This window comes from Natrix helvetica (assembly GCF_964273705.1).
Source record: "Natrix helvetica genome assembly, chromosome: 5".
Classification (NCBI taxonomy): Eukaryota; Metazoa; Chordata; class Lepidosauria; order Squamata; family Natricidae; genus Natrix; species Natrix helvetica.
This window is the reverse complement of record NC_138551.1, coordinates 78,247,863-78,267,260: the sequence shown is the minus strand read 5'-3', so window position 1 is coordinate 78,267,260 and position 19,398 is coordinate 78,247,863. Positions and strand designations below refer to the sequence as shown.

Genomic DNA, 19,398 nt, shown 5'->3' with positions numbered 1-19,398 from the left:
AACCCTAGTGCCAGATCTCAGGAAAAAGATATTCTCAGATAAGGTAAGTTAGAGTTTCCTCAAATCTACTATGCAGGGGGCTGTCTTATTTACTGCCTGTGTTTACATAAACCCACAATGTAGTTCTTCTCAAAATGTTTCATTGATCTAATTTACAGTTCAGCATGTTGTGGGAATCCCTCCATATGTACATTGTTTAATAAATAAGTAAACCATAACTTAGCGTAACATTTGGAGCCTTTTAATGGATAGTTAGAAAAAGTATTTTGCTCGGTTTTAGAGGTGATGCTCCCAATGACCCCCCAAAAATATCTTTTAAGCCTTGTCAGGATTTGCCCAACATATTGAGCTCTGTCTGATTGGATTTGCTCAACAAGCCAAGATAAATCAGCCAATCACATATGTTAGCCCTATGCGGTTAGTGATGGCTAACCTTTTTGCCATCGTGTGCCAAAAGTGGGGGGAGCACAAGAGGGTTGTGCATGGGTGTGCCCACACCCATAATTCTATGCATGTGCCCCCACGCATACATGCTCAACCCCCACCTGCGCATGCATGGTGACCCCCACCATCCCCCTGCTTTTTGTGCGCGATGGACCCGTTTTTGCCCTCCCCAGGTTCCACAGGCTTTCTAGGAGCCTGGGGAGGGCGAAAACAGCCTCCCCTGCCCCCCGGAGGCCCCCTGGAGGCTTCAGGAGGCTTCCTGGAAGCCTCCGGAGGGCAAAAAACACCCCTATGGGCTACCCGGAAATTCGGGAACAGACTTCAATCAGGCCTAATACCCCTGTTTTGCTGAGACCTAAACCTCACAAAGTTAGACATCGCAAAAAGCATAACAAAAATATGTTTACATATTTCCTCACACTTTATATTAGTTTCTATTAGTTTCTATTTTCTTAAAATTTTTAAGAAGGATGTCATTTATTTTATTTATTTATTTTATTTATTTCTTAGATTTTTAGACCGCCCCTCTCCCAGAAAGGGACTCGGGGCGGTGTACAGTCAATACAAATAAAATCGGTCATAATAATAAAATACATTTAAGATACATTTGGAGGGGGAGATAGGCTGTACTAAGAAATAAATATATTCTAATCCTAAAAACATCACAATTAAAACCCCAAACCGAATTAAAATAAAATAAATCCCCGGGAGGTAAAACTAAGAAAGTGCCAGGCCAGCTGATTGAAATAGGTGAGTCTTTAACTTTTGCCGGAAGGAACGGAGGTTGGTGGTAGTTCGAATGTCTGGGGGGAGGTCATTCTAGAGGGTTGGGCCCATCACAGAGAAGGATCTACTCCTAGGCGTCGCCCACTGGCATTGCCTAGCAGACGGCACCAGGAGGAGCCCCTCCCTGTGTGAGCGGATAGGTCGCAGGGACGTGTGTGGTAGGATGCGATCCTGCAGATAACTAGGTCCTATGCCATGGAGCGCTTTAAAGATGGTGATCAATACCTTGAAACGCACCCGAAAGGCCACAGGTAGCCAGTGCAGCTCGCGCAGGAGAGGTGTTACGTGGGAGTAACGTGTACTTCCCATAATAACCCGCGCGGCTGCGTTCTGAACTAGCTGCAGTCTCCGGATGCGTCCCAAGGGAAGCCCCATGTAGAGGGCATTGCAGTAGTCCAGGCGAGACGTCACCAGCGCATGAGTGACCGTGCGCAGGGCACTCCAGTCCAGTAGGGGGCACAATTGGCGCACCAGGCGGACCTGGTGGAACGCCCCCCTTGCCACGGCTGCCACATGGTCCTCCATTGACAGCCGGGCATCGAGGAGGACGCCCAAGTTGCGCGCCCGCTCCACGGGGGACAGTTGTTCGCCCCCTATGGCCAGCGATGGAGTCAGCTGGCTGAACCGAGGCGCCGGTACCCACAGCCACTCAGTCTTGGAGGGGTTGAGTTTGAGTCTGTTGTCCCCCATCCAGACCCCGACGGCTTCCAAACACCGGGACATCACTTCGACAGCCTCGTTGGGGTGGTTTGGGGTTGAAATGTACAGCTGAGTATCATCAGCGTAAAGATGGTACTCAACCCCAAAACCACGGATGATCTCACCCAGCGGCTGATTTCACATGCTTGCATGAAAAGCGTGCAAGCATGTGAAATCAGCTTTGCACAAATCGGGGTCTGAATTTGACCCTGCTTCTTCCAAACAGGTTTTCCCTAGTGCAGACACTTGTCTGTGCCACTGTGGATGTGGCATTGACCCTACTGGATAGATGTCTTCCATTAGTCACATTCTTTCTTCAGCCACCATGTCTGATGCTTGCAGGAACTGCCAGCCTCTGAGAGCTCTGCTAATAAATCCTTCAAAGGGCTGTTGGTAGAGAATGTGCCTATCATCTGATCCTGCTTGCTTTCTTGCAGGAAGGCAAGCTGAGCAGGTGTCTCATCTGCAGCAAGGGAGCCGCCACACCTACTGCCATCCCTTCAAGACAGACAGCTGCTACTTCTTAGCCTTCATCAGCATCCTTAGGATGCCAACTCCAAGGGAAAAGCCCTAAGGATGCCAATTCTAAGCTTATAAGTATAAGGTATAAGCTTCCTCTAACCCCTGGGTACTCTTTGATCCACCGTTTGACTTGTTCTCTGAGCAAATGAAATGTTGGTGACACCAAAAGCCCCGTGGTAGTTCCTGAATGGAAAAATGAATTGCAAACTGGATCTTTCTGATGGCTGAGACCAATTGCAGTTCGTTCAGAACCTATAGTCCAGTGCAGGGGTGGGTTCCGGCTGCTGCTACTGCCGTTCCGCTCAGGGACATGCTGGGTGTGCGCACTTTGCACATGCACATGCTTGATGTGCGCTATGCATGCATGCGCAGTACTAAAAATGCTTTTGCACATGCACAGAAGCAAAAAAACTTCACCATAGAGAGAAGAAGCTGTTCAAAGGTATGGCAGGCCGAGTTACTACCTACTCGGCCAAACCAGTCCGAACCGGTAGGAACCCACCTCTGGTCCAGCGGTCTCCAACCTTTCCAGCTTGGTGGGCAGGGGAGAGAGAGAGAATGCTTCCATATGTGGAAAGTTATCACCCAGCCCCCTCCCAGAAAAATGAAATATCCTAGGAAATATTGAAAAGGCAGAATATTATAGTTACCTGAATGTGAAAAGGAAGAAACATGTTTAAAGAGAGAATAGCTCTTTGTAGCTTCCTGCCTCAACCCACTTTGTCAATGGGCCATTAAGATGCCCAAGCCAGTCCCTTTACATAATAAAGAGTTCTCCCCTTCAGCTCCAGGGGGATGGGATTAAGGCATGATAATATTGGCCCTTTACCTAACTCCCCACATGGCATCTGAGAACTCAACCAAACCTGGATTCAAGACGCAGCCTAGAGATTTGCCCCTGCATGGCCCCATGGGAGTCTGACAACCAATCAGAATATAAGCTCAAGATCAAAGGCCAGAGAGGGCATAAAACCAGGGACTTTCAGCATCTCAGCCCTTCCTTCTCTTCTTCTCCACCAACATTGAAGCATGTGATCACCTTTTCTGTTCAGGACACAAGCAATGTGGTCCTGATCACCATTAAAACCATCTTTCCAAGCAGCCTCCATGTCTCCAGTGTCTTTTTCCCCACTTGGAGCCGAACCCAGAAGGATATTTCTTTCAACACATGCAAGCGGCAGGCATGTGTGACCTCTGCCTGCACAAATGCAGCTTCACACGTGAGCTCCAGGGGTGGGCTGCTGGGGGTTTGCAGGGGTGCGAGAGAACCTCGAAGTAAGATTCTGTGCAGTTCAGAGAACCCCCAAAATCCCACTCCTGGCTAGCCCTGCCCACCCCTCCCCTCCCGTCCCAGAAGTCCCCACATGGTCCATTTTGGATGCAGGTAACTGCATGGCACGCGTGGAGGTTCAGGGGGGGGGGGAACGACGACACAAAAAACAGGCCTACCGGTAGTTTGGAAACGGGCCTGTTTCCAGCCTCCAGAGTGCCTCTGGAGCCTGGGGAGGCCATTTTCACCCTCCTGGAGGCTTGAGGAAAGCCTCTGGAGCTTGGGGAGGGCAAAAACACCACCACCAACCCACCGTGGTGCAGGAGGCCAACTAGGCCATGCCCCCCATGGCCATGCCCACCTAGCAATCGGGCAGAGAAGCGCTTGCTAACATTTTTGAAGCCCACTCCTGGTGAGCTTAGGCAAATGGAGCTGGGTGCGCATACTCTCGCCTGCCGCTTGTGTGTCCCAGTTCTGAACAGGCTGTCGCCCAGGGGTTGAGGACATCAGGCATTAGAAGGCAGGAGAAACTAAGGTCTGTATATACAAGCATGTTCTTGGACAAGTGGAATTGAACTGTGTGAATCCCCGAAACATTCCCTCCAGGGGTGGGTTCCTGCCAGTTCTAACCTCTTCTATAGAAGAGGTTCCACAAATCTACAGTGCCGTTTAGAACCGGTTCCAGCTCCCTCCCCCCGCCCATCTGCACATCATCAAGATGAAGAGCGAGAGGAGGAATTCGGGGAGTTGAAGTCCACAAGTCTTAAAGCTGTCAAGTTTGGACACCCCTGGGGGTTTTTTTCTAAAGGGTTAGGTGTGCAAGGGTCTTGTAACTTGACAGCTTTAAGACTTGCGTGCTTCAAATGCCAGAGTTTTTGAGCCAACATTTTGGTTGCTAAGCAAGATGGTTGTTAAGTGAGTTTCATCACATTTTACAAGTTGGCCACGCCCACTGTCACATGGCTGGCAAGCCACTCCCACCCAGTCACATGGCCAGCAAGCCACTCCCACAAAGCAGGCCACACCTACTGAAGAGGTTCTAAAAAATTTTGAAACCCACCACTGATTCAGAGGCCCAAAGGACACCAACACCTGGTTTTTCTTCTGGTGATATTGGCAGAGAATCCACATCCACATTTGAATAGAATCTCACATAAGAAGAGGATGACAGAGCCATCTCCTCTTGCAGTTTTCTTAAAGGAAATGCACAAGTTTTCAAGCAGGAAGGAAAGTGGAAAGTTCTCTAAAAGAGCAGTTTCATTCTTCCCTTCACAGCAGGAGGTATGTGGCGGTGGAAAGAGAGACAGGAGTGTTATGAGAAGAAACAGGGATCCCCCTTCCTTGTGCGATCCTATCTGTAACAAGACATGGGCAGCATATAAATATGATAAATAAACAGCTGTGGAATTAAAAGCACATTTTAATGTTTATAACAGGAAATCAGAATGAATAGCAAGGTAGAAGCTGTGTGATACTGATTCGTGTTACCATACCTTCCTGAAATTGAAGCCTGTGGCAAACTTTTAGTGGCAAAACCAGTCAGATCAACTTCCTAAGTATATAAAGTTGGTAAACGGCAAAGAAGCTTTTTGAAATACAAAGGAAATACAATCGCGAAGAGGAACAAATAAGATCCCGGCTGTATAATGGAGTTGTAGTCCAAGATGAATCCAAGATAGCAGGCAGCGAGGAATAAAATTTGGGATTTAAGAGCTAGGCAGCCATAATCATCAATGGCGTTCAGAGATCAGTGCTGTGTCTGATTCCTTTATCTTCAGTTGCAAAGGTCAACTTAAGAATATTCAAGGACTCCGGGGTCCCAAAAGTAATCAATATTGATTCCAAGAGTTGATGGGACTGCCCAAGGGATCAATAAATGATTGGAGGTGAAAAGAGGACCAGTCACCAGTCAATGAATGGCTGATAAATGATTGGAGTTAATTACATCTTTTGGGGTTTCTGTAGAGCTCCATGCCAGTCCCTAATCCTGAAAGTGAAGTTTTACCCAGTATTGGATGGTCAGCTCCCAGCATTAGTGGTCTTGAGTTGTCTCTATTATTGGTGTATACACAAGAATGTGAAATCCCAGCTGCCAAGTCCTTTAACTGGTGTTGGCTTTCATATGCATTGACTTCTTCCCAACAACCTAGGGTGTCATTAATGCATTAGTATAGTACTATGATGGCGAACGTATGACACACATGGCACAGGTGGCACACGGAGCCATTTGTTAGGGCACCCGAGGCGTTGCCCTGTCAGCTCCAATGCGCAAGCACGCGCTGGCCAATTGACTTCGCCATTCTTTTTTGGCTGTTTTTCACCCTCCGGAGGGTTTCCTGAAGCCTCCAGAGGGCGAAAAACAATCCAACACGCAAACTGGAAGTTTGGGAACAAACCTGTGGTTTGCACGTTGGGCCATTTTTAGCTCTCCAGAGTCTTCAGAGAAGCCTCCTGAAGCCTCCAGGGGGCCTCTGTATGGGCGGGGGAGTCCGGTTTTGCGCTGTTTAGGCTCCTAGAAAGCCTCTGGAGCCTGGAGTAGGCGAACAATGGGTCCTGTGCGCGCAAAAAGTGGGAGGAGGGGGGGTCACACGTGCATGCGCAGGGGGGTCATGCACATAGAATTATGGGTGCGCTCATAATCTGCGCTCCCCCCACTTTTAGCATGCAATGGCAAAAAGGTTATCCATCAGTGGTATAGTATATCTGCAAGAGGGACATGGTGGCTTGGTGGTTAAGACGCTGAGCTTGTCAAACAGAAAGGTCGACAGTTTGGTGGTTCGAATCCCTAGTGCCGCGTAACAGAGTGAGCTCCCGTTACTTGTCCCAGCTTCTGCCTACCTAGCAGTTCGAAAGCATGTAAAAAATGCAAATAGAAAAATAGGCACCACCTTTGGTGGGAAGGTAACAGCATTCCGTGCACCTTTGCTGTTTAGTTGTGCCAGCCACATGACCACAGAGACATCTTCTGACAGTGCTGGCTCTTCGGCTTTGAAATGGAGATAAGCACAGTTCCTTAGAGTCAGGAACGACTAGCACATATGTCTGAGGGGAACCTTTACCTTTTATAGTATATCTGCAGATCTAGCATGGCCTTTTGCAATTGACTGATGGAATATTTATTAGTTCATGCACTTAAGTCATTTTCATATAAGTGTTTCTCAACCGTAGCAACTTAAGATGTGTGGACTTCAATATTGAGAATTCTCCAGCCATCCTGCAGAATGTGGAATTCTGGGAGTTAGCCGACACATCTTAAAAGTTGCCAAGGTTGAGACACAATGTAATCAATTTTTGGTGATCAATGAAGAATCTCAAACCTCATGCTGGGGGTGATGACCAGAGGACTTTGGGGATCCCTGCTTTAACCTACTGTGGGATTAACTGTGGCTCCTTAAAATGTGTGTTGAGTTCCCCACGGATGAAGTTTGTATGTAGTTTGTACCAATGGTTACACAATGGGTTGACTTTGGTACATTATTAGCAAGACCTGCCAATTTTACTGGCCAACCCACAATCTGTGAACAATGTTCCCTCTAAGGTGCGCGCCTACATGGCCGCGCATGTGGCAAGAAAGCACCGTGCAGCAGTTTCCAAGGGGCCTCCTAGGGGCCGGCTGCGCCGCTCAAACTACCGTCAGTCGCCCCATATTCAGCAAAGCAAGCACGGGGAAGTCCTTTGCAGGCGGCTAGAACTGGCCGCCCGCAAAGGACCTCCACAGACTTGCTTTGATGAGCATGGGGCGACTGACGGTAGTTTGCGTTGTTTGAGGTGAAGCCGCCAAAGCTCCCGCCCCCACTGGAATAACTGCTGCCTCCTCCTCCTCCAACAGCACTGTTGGATTTGCCGCTCGGTGCTGCGGCTGAGGTGAAGCCGCCAAAGCTCCCGCCGGTGCCCCCATCCATGGCAGCAGTGGCAGTGCCTTCCCCTCTGCTCGGAGCACCTGAGCTGGGCCCCATGTTATCTCTGCCGCCTCCTCCTCTGCCGCCGTGCTTTTGAAGAGCCACGACGCCTTTTTTTCCTTGGGGCGGGAGCTGTACGGCAGGTGCAAACTGACTGTGGAAGGGGAAAAGGGCGCCGGAGCCCTGACAAAGGTGAGGTGGCGAGGAGGAACCCGATGGCAGTGCCATCGCGGGAGCCAGTAGGAAGGCGGCAGAGGGGGCGGGAGCAAGAAAAATAAGGCTTCAAGGCTCCTCAAAAGCATGGTGGCAGAGGAGGCGGCGACAGGGATAACATGGGCCCAGCTCAGGTGCTCCGAGCAGAGGGGAAGGCACCGCCACTGCTGCTAAGAGTGGGGGCGCCGGCGGGAGCTTTGGCGGCTTCACCTCAGCCGCAACACAGGGCAGGAAATGCAGTGGTGCTGTTGGAGGAGGAGCGGCAGCAGGTATTCTGGTGGCGGGCGGTGGGGGCTCGTTGGCATCTTCAGCAGCGGCCCTGACCCCAGTGAAAAAACCAAAGATGGAGCAGATCCAGGCTGATAACGTCGCCACAGCTGCCAGGTCTGGACGGAGGTAGCCAGAGCGGCGCCGAGGCGAAAGAGCAACATGACTTGAGGAATTCTGGGAGTTGAAGTCCACAAGTCTTAAAAGCTGTCAAGTCTTCTAACTTGACAGCTTTAAGACTTGCACACTTCAATGCCAGATTTCCTGAGCCAACATGACTGGAGGAGGAATTCTGGGAGTTGAAGTCCACAAGTCTTAAAGCTGTGAAGAGTGAACACCACTGTTTTTTTTCTAAAGTCTTGTAAGTTGACAGCTTTAAGACTTGCGCACTTCAAGTGGCAGAGTTTCTGAACCAACATTTTGGTTGCTAAGGAGGAGCGTTGTTAAGTGATACTGATATTATATAACACTTTTAATTAAGCAGGTACCTTGAATAAACATAACTTTGAGTTTCAAATAATACTGATTTCGTTGTTGTCTTAGGTGACATCTGTGAAAAAAATTCAGGTGCTCAGGCATGAAAATGTGCCGCTCAAATACTATACTTTTCTGCTCACACTGAAAAAAAATTAGAGGGAACATTGTGAAATCTCTCCAATGCTTTGAGCCACGTACTGTGATTCTGACGCAATGTTCATTTTATTAGATTACTATCGAGAAGGTTAAAAACTGAAACAAGATGGGGCTTGCTTGTGTTGGAAGAAATGTCCTTCTGGGTTCAGGTACAAGTGGGGAAAAAGACACTGGAAAGATGGAGACTGTTTGGAAAGATGGTGTAGGAAGTTATCACCTAGCCCTCTCCCAGAAAAATGAAATATCCTAGGAAATATTGATAAGGCAGAATATTATATTTTCCTGGATGTGAAAAAGGGAGAAACACATTTTAAACACTAAATTCCTACAGCTTCCTGCCCAGCCCCACTTTGTCAATGGGCCATTAAGAAGGCCAAGCTAGTCCACTTTACATAATAAAGAGTTCAGCTCCAGGGGGATGGGTGTAGAGTTCTGGCAGTGACAATGAAGGCATGATAATATAAGCCTTTACTCAACTGACCACATGGCATCTGAACTCAATCAAACCTGGATTCAAAACAGCCTAGAGGGTTGCCCCTGCATGGGCCCATGTGAGTCTGGCAACCAATCAGAATACATTTCTTACACAGGAACAGGAAACAGATAGGTGGGGCAGAACAGATTATAAAAAATCCCTGCAAGCCCTTCTTCTTGTCTGCTCTTCTCTTTCTCTTCCCTTCTCCACCAACATTGAAGCATGTGATCACCTTTGCTGTTCAGGGATCAGGCCATGTGGTCCTGTCCACCATTAAAACCATCTTTCCAAGCAGCCTCCATGTCTCCAGTGTCTTTTTCCCCACTTGGAGCCGAACCCAGAAGGACATTTCTTCCAACAATGGTTTGAATGGTGGACAGGGTCACATGCTTCAAGATCTTGGGTGAAGAAAAAAAGCTAAGAGATGCTGAGAGTGCCTGAGGTTTGTACCCTTTCCGGCCATTTGAATTTGAGCTTGTATTCTGATTGGTTGTCAGGCTCCCATGGGGACATGCAGGGGCAACTCTCTAGGTTGTCCTGAGTCCCAAGCTTGGTTGATCCTTGCTGGGCGATGATGTAATGAAAGGACTTTGACAAATTCTTACTATGGCTCTCCCTGAAAAGAGGTAGATCTTTGTTATGTAGAATAGACTGACTCATGCCTTAATTGCCCATTGACAAAGGTATGTGGGGGTGAGTTTCCGCCTCCCTTTTAGGGGGAATATTCTGCCCTTTTAATATTTCCTAAAATATCTCATTTTCCTAGGAGAGGGGTGGGGGTTAACCAGTGGTGGGTTCCTACTGGTTAGGACCAGTTTGGCCGAACCAGTAGTGGTTTGGTGGCCTGGGAATCGGCAGCGACCCAGGGCTGCCATGCCCTTGAACAGTTCTGTGCAGAATTTTAATTGCACTGCACATGCACGCAAAGTACGCCCAAAGCGTGCACACAAGTGAACCGGCAGTCGTGCCTGCCCGAACCCACCCCTGGTGCTAACTTCCTACACTTGCTTGCTTAATGTTATGGGAAACTGACCCCAAATGTACATAAGAAGGAATTTTTTGTGCGCCTCTCTTCAATTTCCTCCTATTTACTTTGAATAGAGGCTCTCTAAGAAGCAAATCCAACAGAACCTAACAGGAATGACTTCCAAATATGCAAGCACCTGTTTGCAAAGACCTTCCGCGAGAATTCTGGCGAGAACCGACACGCGTGTTTCTGTGTGCCAGTCCTTAAAATCATCGCATCATACTAGTCAGCATACTAATCATACTAAAATCATACTAGTCGACGAATACGTCCATACCACGAACCGCAGAGGAAGCAAAGGCTTCTACCGCAGTTTTGGAGAGAGACAGAAAGTGGGGTGGTGGTGAAAACTACTCTTCCCAGGGTCCTTTTCGGCCTAGACGTTTAGCTCCCATCAGCCTTTGCGGCTGGATTTGAAAAAGCCGCGATTCAGGTGCCTTAAAGCGAATGACGCGCTTGCTCCGCCGGTGGTTTTGAACGTGGGGTGGGAGGCGTGGGGGGTCTGCTGTGCCCCTGACTTTTTTGCACGGTTTTGAAGCGTGCATTGCAGCGGGGAGAACATTTTTTTATCGTGGCTTCTCGGGGGAGAAGGGGAGAAGGTGGATTGTAATGGGACGCCAAGGATCCCAGGACGTGATTTCCGCTTTCTAGTGTGGGGGAGAACGGAGCCCCCGCCCCAGATTCCTGACTCGATTTCTCGTCGGTCCCTCCAATAGTTTTGGAAGCAAAAGTAAGTAAACGAAACGCTCTCTTTCGCCTCCCTGAAAGATACAGCCAGGATTCAGGTCAATTCCAGTTTTATGAAATCCAAAACTGAGTTGGAACTTTTCCTGAATCCTTTTTTCTTTTTTAGGTTGACGTGCATTCTTTTGAATATTTGAAACCATATTATAATCTATTTGAAAATAATATATTTGAATGTGATAATCTTGGGATATTTTCTTTTGTGGGAATAATTTCCTCCCTGGACTAGGCCCTGCAGTTTTCTTGGCAAGTATTTTCAGAAATAATTGCATTCTTCCTAGGGCTCACTGGCCCAAAATTACTCACCTTCCAGTTTCTAACCTGGAATCTAACCACTAGACCAAACTCCTTAACTTTGCACAATAAAATTACCTATAAACCAACTGACTTATAAACCAAACCAATGAGGTTTGCACACTAAAGCTCCCTTCCTCATTGCTAAGTAGTAATGCTCCCTACACACCAAACAATTCCCTCACCACTGTCAAATTATTCACCAAGGCTGCATTACTATTATTATTAGTCTTCTCACCGTTCCTATCACCCATCTTCTCCCACTTATGACTGCAGGACTGTAACTTTGTTGCTTGTATCCTTTTGATTTATACTGATATTGATTGTTTCCTGATTGCTTATTTGTATCCTATGACTATCATTAAATGTTGTACCTTATGATTCTTGACGAATGTATCTTTTCTTTTATGTACACTGAGAACATATGCACCAAAGACAAATTCCTTGTGTGTCCAATCACACTTGGCCAATAAAGAATTCAATTCTATTCCATTCCATTTCATTCTCTCTTACTCGGCAGAAAACTAACCCAATATAGTATGAGACGTTTCCCCCCACTACTGATTCCTGCCCTGATTCTATGCTTCTACTCCTAATCGCTGTGGTCTTGAAGTGAATGCGTAATAATGCTTAGTAGATATTAAAAAAGGGGCTGGGGAAAGGCATATTTAACAATAGAGTTGTTGAGAGTTGAGTAGCATCCAACAACAACTCTCTTATTAAAGAGCTGCCAAGTAAGACATGAGTAAGAGAGTGTTTACACTCAGCAATGAAGAAGGGACATTAGTATGCAAACCTCATTAGTTTGGTAACATTATTACTATTGGCACAGTTGAATAGGGATACTTAAGCCTGCCTCACTCATGGGCTGGAGATGAGGGCAATATTATGGGCACAGCAGAAATAAGCTCTTGACAGAAGTAGGTTGTGGTCTACTTTGTCGAATGCCTTGCTAAGGTTTAAGTATATTTCTGTTCACAGCATTTTGCTGGTCTACTAATTTAGTCCCTTTGTCAAAGAATGAAATAAGATTGGTCTGGTATGATCTGTTTTTAACAAACCCATGCTGGCTTTTAGTTATAACTTGATTTCTAGAAGTTTGCAAATCAGTTTTTTGATTATCTTTTCCAGTATCTTCCCAGGTATTGCTGTTAGGCTGATTGCTTTCCTGATTTCATCTTTGCTGATCCAGGCTATCTGCTGATACTCTGCCTTAGTTATGTGTCCCTCTTTCCATTTTTTGGTATTTATCTTTTTTTTCCTTTCAGTTTATCATCAGAGAGATCTTTGGGCAGCCATGCTGGTTTCTTCTTGGATTTTCTTTTCTTTTTCTTGTGCTGGACTGGGCTTTTATGACCATATTTTTAGTTTCCCACCAATGTTCCCTCTAATTTTTTTTCAGTGTGAGCAGAAAAGTATAGTGTTTGCGCGGCACATTTTTATGCCTGAGCAGCACCTGAATTTTTTTCACAGGTGTCACCTAAGACAACAACAAAATCAGTATTATTTGAAACTCAAAGTTATGTTTATTCAAGGTACCCGCTTAATTAAAAGTGTTATATAGTATCACTTAACAACGCTCCTGCTTAGCAACAAAATGTTGGGTCAGAAACTCTGGCATTTGAAGCACGCAAGTCTTAAAGCTGTCAAGTTACAAGATCCTTGCATCCCTGACCCTTTAGGAAAAAAAACCCCAAGGGGTCTTCAAACTTGACAGCTTTAAGACTTGTGGACTTCAACTCCCAGAATTCTCCTCCAGTCATGTTGGCTCAGGAACTCTGGTACTGAAGCATGCAAGTCTTAAAGCTGTCAAGTTGCAAGACCCTTGCACCCTTAACCCTTTAGAAAAAAAAACCCCAGGGTCTTCAAACCTGACAGCTTGAAGACTTGTGGACTTCAACTCCCAGAATTCCTCCTCCAGTCATGTTGCGGCGAAGTCATCTGCGTGGATCTGCTCCATCTTTGGGTTTTTTCACAGGGGGCAGGGCTGCTGCTGAAAATGCCAACGAGCTCCTGCCGCCACCAGAATAACAGCTGCCTCCTTTTCCTCCTCCAACAGCACCACCACATTTGGAGTGAAGCCGCCAAAGCTCCCGCTGGCGCCCCCGCCCGTGGCAGCAGTGGCGGCGCGTCCCCCTCCACTCGGAGCACCTGAACTGGGCACCGCGTTACCTCTGCTGCCCCCTCCTCCTCCGCCGTGCTTTGGAGAAGCCATGAGGCTTTTTTTCCCCCTGCTGCCCCCGCCGCCTTCCTACTGGCTCCCGCGGCCTCATGGCTCCTCAAAAGCACAGCAGAGGAGGAGGGGGCAGGGGTAACGCGGGGCTCAGCTCAGGTGCTCCGAACAGAGGGGGAGGCGCCACTGCCATGGGTGGGGGCGCCGGCGGGAGCTTTGGTGGCTTCACTTCTCACTGTCAGGAAATCTGCCACAGCGTCGGAGAGCAAATGTGGTGCTGTTAGAGGAGGAGGAGGCAGCAGCAGATATTCCAGTAGCGGCAGGGGCTTTGTGGGTTTATATTAGCCGCAGCGCCGGGCGCAAGCAGCTAGGATTGACCGCCCACAAAGGACCTCCCTGGGCTTGCTTTGCTGAACTAGCGTCAGTCGCCCCGCGCTCACCAAAACAAGTCCGGGGAGGTCCTTTGCGGGCAGCCAGTTCTAGCCGTCTGCAAAGGACCTCCCCAGCCTCCGGCGCCTGTGACAGTACAAAACACTGCGCGGCAGTTGTTTTGTTGCCACCTGCGCACCTGCGCACCCGCGCACCTTAGGGGGAACAGTGTTTCCCACACTTGAGTTGTTTTTCCTCTTTAGGATTTTCATCCATGGAGTTTTTCTTAGGCTTTCTCCGAGTTTGCTAAAATCAGCTCTTTTAAAGCTTAAGATGCTGGATTATGTTCTAATGCTTGTGTTTGCATTATATTGAATTCCAATATGATGTCAGTCACCCAAAGTTCTGTCAACTTCAACTTCCTCTATCACTTCTCTATTAGTAAGAATTAGGTCCAGTATAGTTTTTCCTCTAATTCCCTCCTCTACCTTTTGGATGACAAAGTTGTCAGCTAGGTTGGTTAGGAATCTGTTTGATCTCCTACTTGCTTCAGAGTTCGTCTCCCAGTTGATATCAGGGCAGTTAAAGTCGCCCATTACTATTGTGGTATGTTTCCTACGTACATTTGTTAGTTGTTTAGCAAAAACTTCATCTTCTACTTGATTGTGTGGTCTGTAGTATATGCCTATAGCAATGTCATTCTTTTTTCCTTTCATATTGACCCGTATGGATCCTAGGATGTTTTCATCCTTGGTTTTTTGGATTTCTGTAGAGATGTAGTGATTTTTTATGTATAATGCAACTCCATCTCTGGTCTGCTTCTTTTGAATAGTTTGTATTCTTCCATCAGTATATTCCAGTGATGAGTTTCATCCGACTATGGTTCAGTAATGGCAACTATATAATATTTACCTTATATACTTCAAGTTCCCTCTGTTCCCCCTAAACTTTGAGCACTTGAGTATAGGCATTTTAGTCCTTTATGGGTCTTGGGTATTTCTTATATCTCCTACTTTGCAACTGGGATTTCCATCCTTCCCACCACTCCATTATGTTTTTCCTATTTTTTCTTCGTTACTCCCTACCTCCTTGTATAATTGATAGTGCTTTTTCCTTTGAATTAGTTTCTAAAGTTCTTGAAGATTGCCTATCCCGTTCCCCTTTAATTTTAGTTTAAAGGCCTTCTGATAAGATGAGCCAATCATTTTTTGAAATAATATAATATAATAGGCCTAAACGAGTATAATAGCTGGTGGCAGCGATAAGGGACCAAAACGCAAGACAGCAAAGCTGCAGACTTCTATAGTAGGTTTGGGGCAAGCACTATGAACCTAATAGGGGCAGCTTCTCAATAAACAGTCTTGGAAATGGGTTGTATATTCCTTTTGGACAAAATGCTATAGACGTTGCAGCCCTTCAAGGTAGAACAGGCTAAGAAATAAACCAAATACCATGTACATCAGAATTACCTTTATTGTAAAGCTTTAGAAATAAAACCTTGCAGGTTTGAACGTGCTTCTGGTTTTGTTCATGTTTTCTGATCTAAGGAGGGTTTTGTCTGATAATAGATAGAATAGAATAGAATAACAGCGTTGGAAGGGACCTTGGAGGTCTTCTAGTCCAACCCCCTGCTTAGGCAGGAAACCCTACACCACTTCAGACAAATGGTTATCCAACATCTTCTTAAAAACTTCCAGTGTTGGGGCATTCACAACTTCTGGAGGCAGGTTGTTCCACTGATTAATTGTTCTAACTGTGAGGAAATTTCTCCTCAGTTCTAGGTTGCTTCTCTCCTTGATTAGCTTTTCCCATCAAAACCTTGTTTTGCACATTATGTTACGCACTGTTATTCAGAATGGGACAGCATAGAAGTTTAATAAATGTTGTTGTTATACCTGCTCTTTGTATTGCCAATGATTAAGATTGTTGTGGGGGGAAAATAAGAGGGGGAAGATGTGCTGCATGTGTTTACCCCTTGAGTTGTTTGTAAAAAATACATCTATGCTGTAATTGTCAACTTTACAGTGCCTTGGTTAACCTACCTTCAAGTTCTTTTTCGTATTCTAATAGAATGGAGGCAGATCTGGATAAACAGACAGTGTCCAGACCTTCCTTTCTTTCAGCAGTTGAGCTATCTCCAAGGACTGGACCTGTGGATGCTACCGATGTTAAAAAAAATCTATATGGTGATTTTTCTTCAACTTTTAATACAAGCCAGGTAAGAGAATAAACACTGGAAATGTATTTATTCAGTTTCTATGACCACCCATATCAAACAAGTGACTTTGGGGTGATGAACAATCAGAAATCAATTAAAATCATAAATCAATTAAAATCAATTGCAAACATTATGAAATTTATACAGTATGTACAGCAGCTAAGAAAAATTATAATCAATAGATGTTATTATGAACTGGAAACGGGCCCCTAACACACACAGGATCTCCTTTTTTCTCAAAGATCCTGTTTCACCGTGAGAGGAAGATTTTTTAAAAGAAAAATCTTAAATATAACTATGGAAATAATGGCTTAGGAAATTTGAGTAAATGTGGTAGTATGGATTTCTTGGTTTGATTTCACTAGTCATTTGTTGGCAGAAGACTCTTAACACAGTTTGAAACTTTATTTTTTAAAAAAAGTTGTCTTGTAGGAGAGAGTCCAGTCCAATGTTACTTTGAGGTAGTTTGGATGGGGATTACAGGGGAGTAAATTATTGTTTAAGTAGATCGTCAGAGCTTCATCCGCTAGTTTGTTGTTAAGGTAGGAAAGCACGTAGGTACTGTTTTGCTGCTGCAAAAGATACACCTGAAAATATGGCGGCAAAAATCAACACTAGGATAACATACTCCAGAAATTATGTGGAACCAAATGAGGAGCTTCATCTACCCTTAAATTTAAGTTTATCATTTTCAGTGATCAAGCCTTAAGCTAAATTCAAAGATCTAAAATCTTGAGACAGTAGTGCAACGCCCTTTTTAAAACAGCTGACAGTACTACCTTACATGCTGTCATGTTGCACAAAAATGAGAGTTATCAATATAGTGTGTTTAGGAATAGCTAGTGGGCTTTTTCATAGTGACGAACCAATAAGGCTTTGCTATAATTGAAATGTTTATTCTCTGCGTACGAGATGAAGAGAAAGGAGATGACTGTGGCAAAAGGCTTGACTAAGGGGGGAAAAACTTCTCTGCAGTTATAAGTTTGGGGCATTCGAAAATCATTGGGCATGAACTAGATTTTTACCCCTTTTTCTTTTAATCAGAGAGATAGCCTGGAATCCAAAGAACGAATTCATGTTTGTCTTCGAGTCAAACCAATTTTAGAGTTGGAAAAAGAACATGATGCTGAGGTATTATTCAGCTAAAAGAGCTAAAAGCAAAACTTCATTAAAATTATGCTATCTGCCTGGCTCTAAAGGATTCATCCCCCCCCTCCTCCCCCCATTTTTCTTATAGGGTTGTGTTTCTGTGGTTGACTCAACAAGTATTATATTAAAAGCTCCTAAAGGCTCCAAGACATTTCGCCTTAGTGAAAAAAACCTGCGGCAATTGGTGCAGAAATTTACTTTTTCCCAGGTATGGCCAGCTTCCTGATCAGTAATATGAAATTGTTATGCGTGTTTAACAGAATTATTAAACAATTAAAGAAGCCTTTAGAAGTGAAGACTCAATATGTTTTCTGCAGTTTTTATAATTGAAAACTTAAAGGCTTTTCTTGTATGTTTCTTAGGTATTTGGGCCCAAAACAACACAAGAAGAACTCTTCAATGGTGCTGTGAAGCAGTCTATGTTAGATTTCCTAAGGGGGCACAGTCGGCTAATATTCACTTACGGTGTTACAAATGCTGGGAAAACCCACACCTACCGGGGTACATCTGAGAATCCCTGATTTATTTAAGCTGTACATTTCAGCTAAGGTTGCTTATTGTTTCTTGGTGGTACACAATAATTGCACAGTTCTGGCTGTTACTTTTGGGGGGATATTTAGATTTGAGAAGATGAAAAGTTCAGACTTTTCTGTTTTTCATTAGTAGCAACTTCAAAGCCTTAAGCTGTCTTTCCTGTCTCTACAACCTGGGTTTCAAATAGATGGCAGAGATTGCGTCTTCTTGCATGCAAAATGTGCCCTCTACTATTCAGTTGGAGTCCTTTCACTCAGCTGAAGGAAGGTACCCTTCTTGAATTCAATAAATGTGCCAGTGTATGCATTTAAGGGATGCGGTGGGTCAGTGGCTAAAACACTGAGTTTGTCAATCAGAAAGGTCGGCAGCTTGGCGGTTCGAATCCTTAGTGCTGCGTAATGGAGTGAGCTCCTGTTACTTGTTCCAGCTTCTGCCAACCTAGCAGTTTGAAACATGTAAAAATACAAGTAGAAATATAGAAACCACCTTTGGTGGGAAAGTAAGAAGCGTTCTGTGTGCCTTTGGCATTTAGTCATGCCGGCCACATGACTACGGAGATGTCTTTGGACAGTGCTGGCTCTTCGGCTTTGAAACAGAGATGAGCACCGCCCCCTAGAGTCAGGAATGACTAGCACATCTGTCCGAGGGGAACTTTTATCTTTACCTTTATGTATTTAAGATGAAAAGTAAGGCAGTATCTAACATAGCAATGGTGCTTTAGTCTTAAACTCCTCAGCTGCCTTAACCAAGTGATCATCTTTTAGCATTATCATTGGTAATAAGGAATGAATAAATCCAGGAATCAGAAGGGTGTGTTCCCTTTCCCCATGCTGGCCATGTCAGTGTTGATACATTTGGTTAGGAAAAATGCAGATAGCTAAAAAAAAAAACCAACTATCCCAGAACCCACAAGTATTTTTCACTAGGAGGTGAGGAGGAGAGAAAAGACCAAGGAAACATTTTCCATCTAAATGATATAATGCTAAATGAATGAGTTGTATTCATTGAATGATTTGCGTTATTTTTGTTTTTGGTAACAAAGAAATTATCAATATATATAATCTGGAAGTAAGACCCACTAAGAGACATGGCGGGTCAGTGGCTAAGACGCTGAGCTTGTCAATCAGAAGATCGGCAGTTCAATGGTTCAAATCCCTAGTGCCATGTAGTGGAGTGAGCTCCCGTTAATTGTCCCAGCTTCTGCCAACCTAGCAGTTCGAAACGATGTAAAAATGCAAGAAGAAAAACAGGGACCACTTTGGTGGGAAGATAACAGTGTTCCATGCGCCTTCGGTGTTTAGTCATGCTGACCGCGTGACCATGGAGAAGTTTTCGGACAGCGCTGGCTCTTCGGCTTTGAAACGGAGATGAGCACCTCCCCTTAGAGTCAGGAACGGCTAGCACATATGTGCGAGGGGAAACTTTACCTTTATCTAAGACCCACTGAATGCAAATAGAGCTCACTATTAGGATGAGTTAAGTAAGTTCAAAACAGTATAAGAACACTTGGTGCCTTATGTCAATTTAAAAGCGAAGCAAGTCAATATTTGCTATCTGTTGTAAAACAGTACAAAATTGTATTTACCTGAAGGATGGCTCCATTTCAGCCTTCTGCAACCCGGATCCAGCAAATATTTTGGATTTCTTTGGCCAGCAGTTATAGAGGCCAGGGTATAGCATAT

General features: G+C 45.3%; 1 protein-coding gene across 2 annotated transcripts in view; it reads left to right on the top strand.

Annotated features, from left to right (window-relative positions):
- The window catches only part of KIF20B (kinesin family member 20B), a 122,469-nt gene that overhangs the window by 13,965 nt on the left and 89,106 nt on the right, over positions 1–19,398 (top strand). Inside the window, exons 1-5 of one of the 2 annotated variants that reach the window (XM_081956477.1) lie at positions 10,727–10,965; positions 15,886–16,033; positions 17,078–17,164; positions 17,271–17,390; positions 17,545–17,683. In XM_081956477.1, the coding sequence (XP_081812603.1) occupies positions 15,887–16,033; positions 17,078–17,164; positions 17,271–17,390; positions 17,545–17,683 (493 nt within the window). In that variant the 5' untranslated portion in view covers positions 10,727–10,965; position 15,886. Of the gene's footprint in view, positions 1–10,726; positions 10,966–15,885; positions 16,034–17,077; positions 17,165–17,270; positions 17,391–17,544; positions 17,684–19,398 lie in introns of those variants that run through there. The other variant, XM_081956478.1, reaches the window with a different exon arrangement.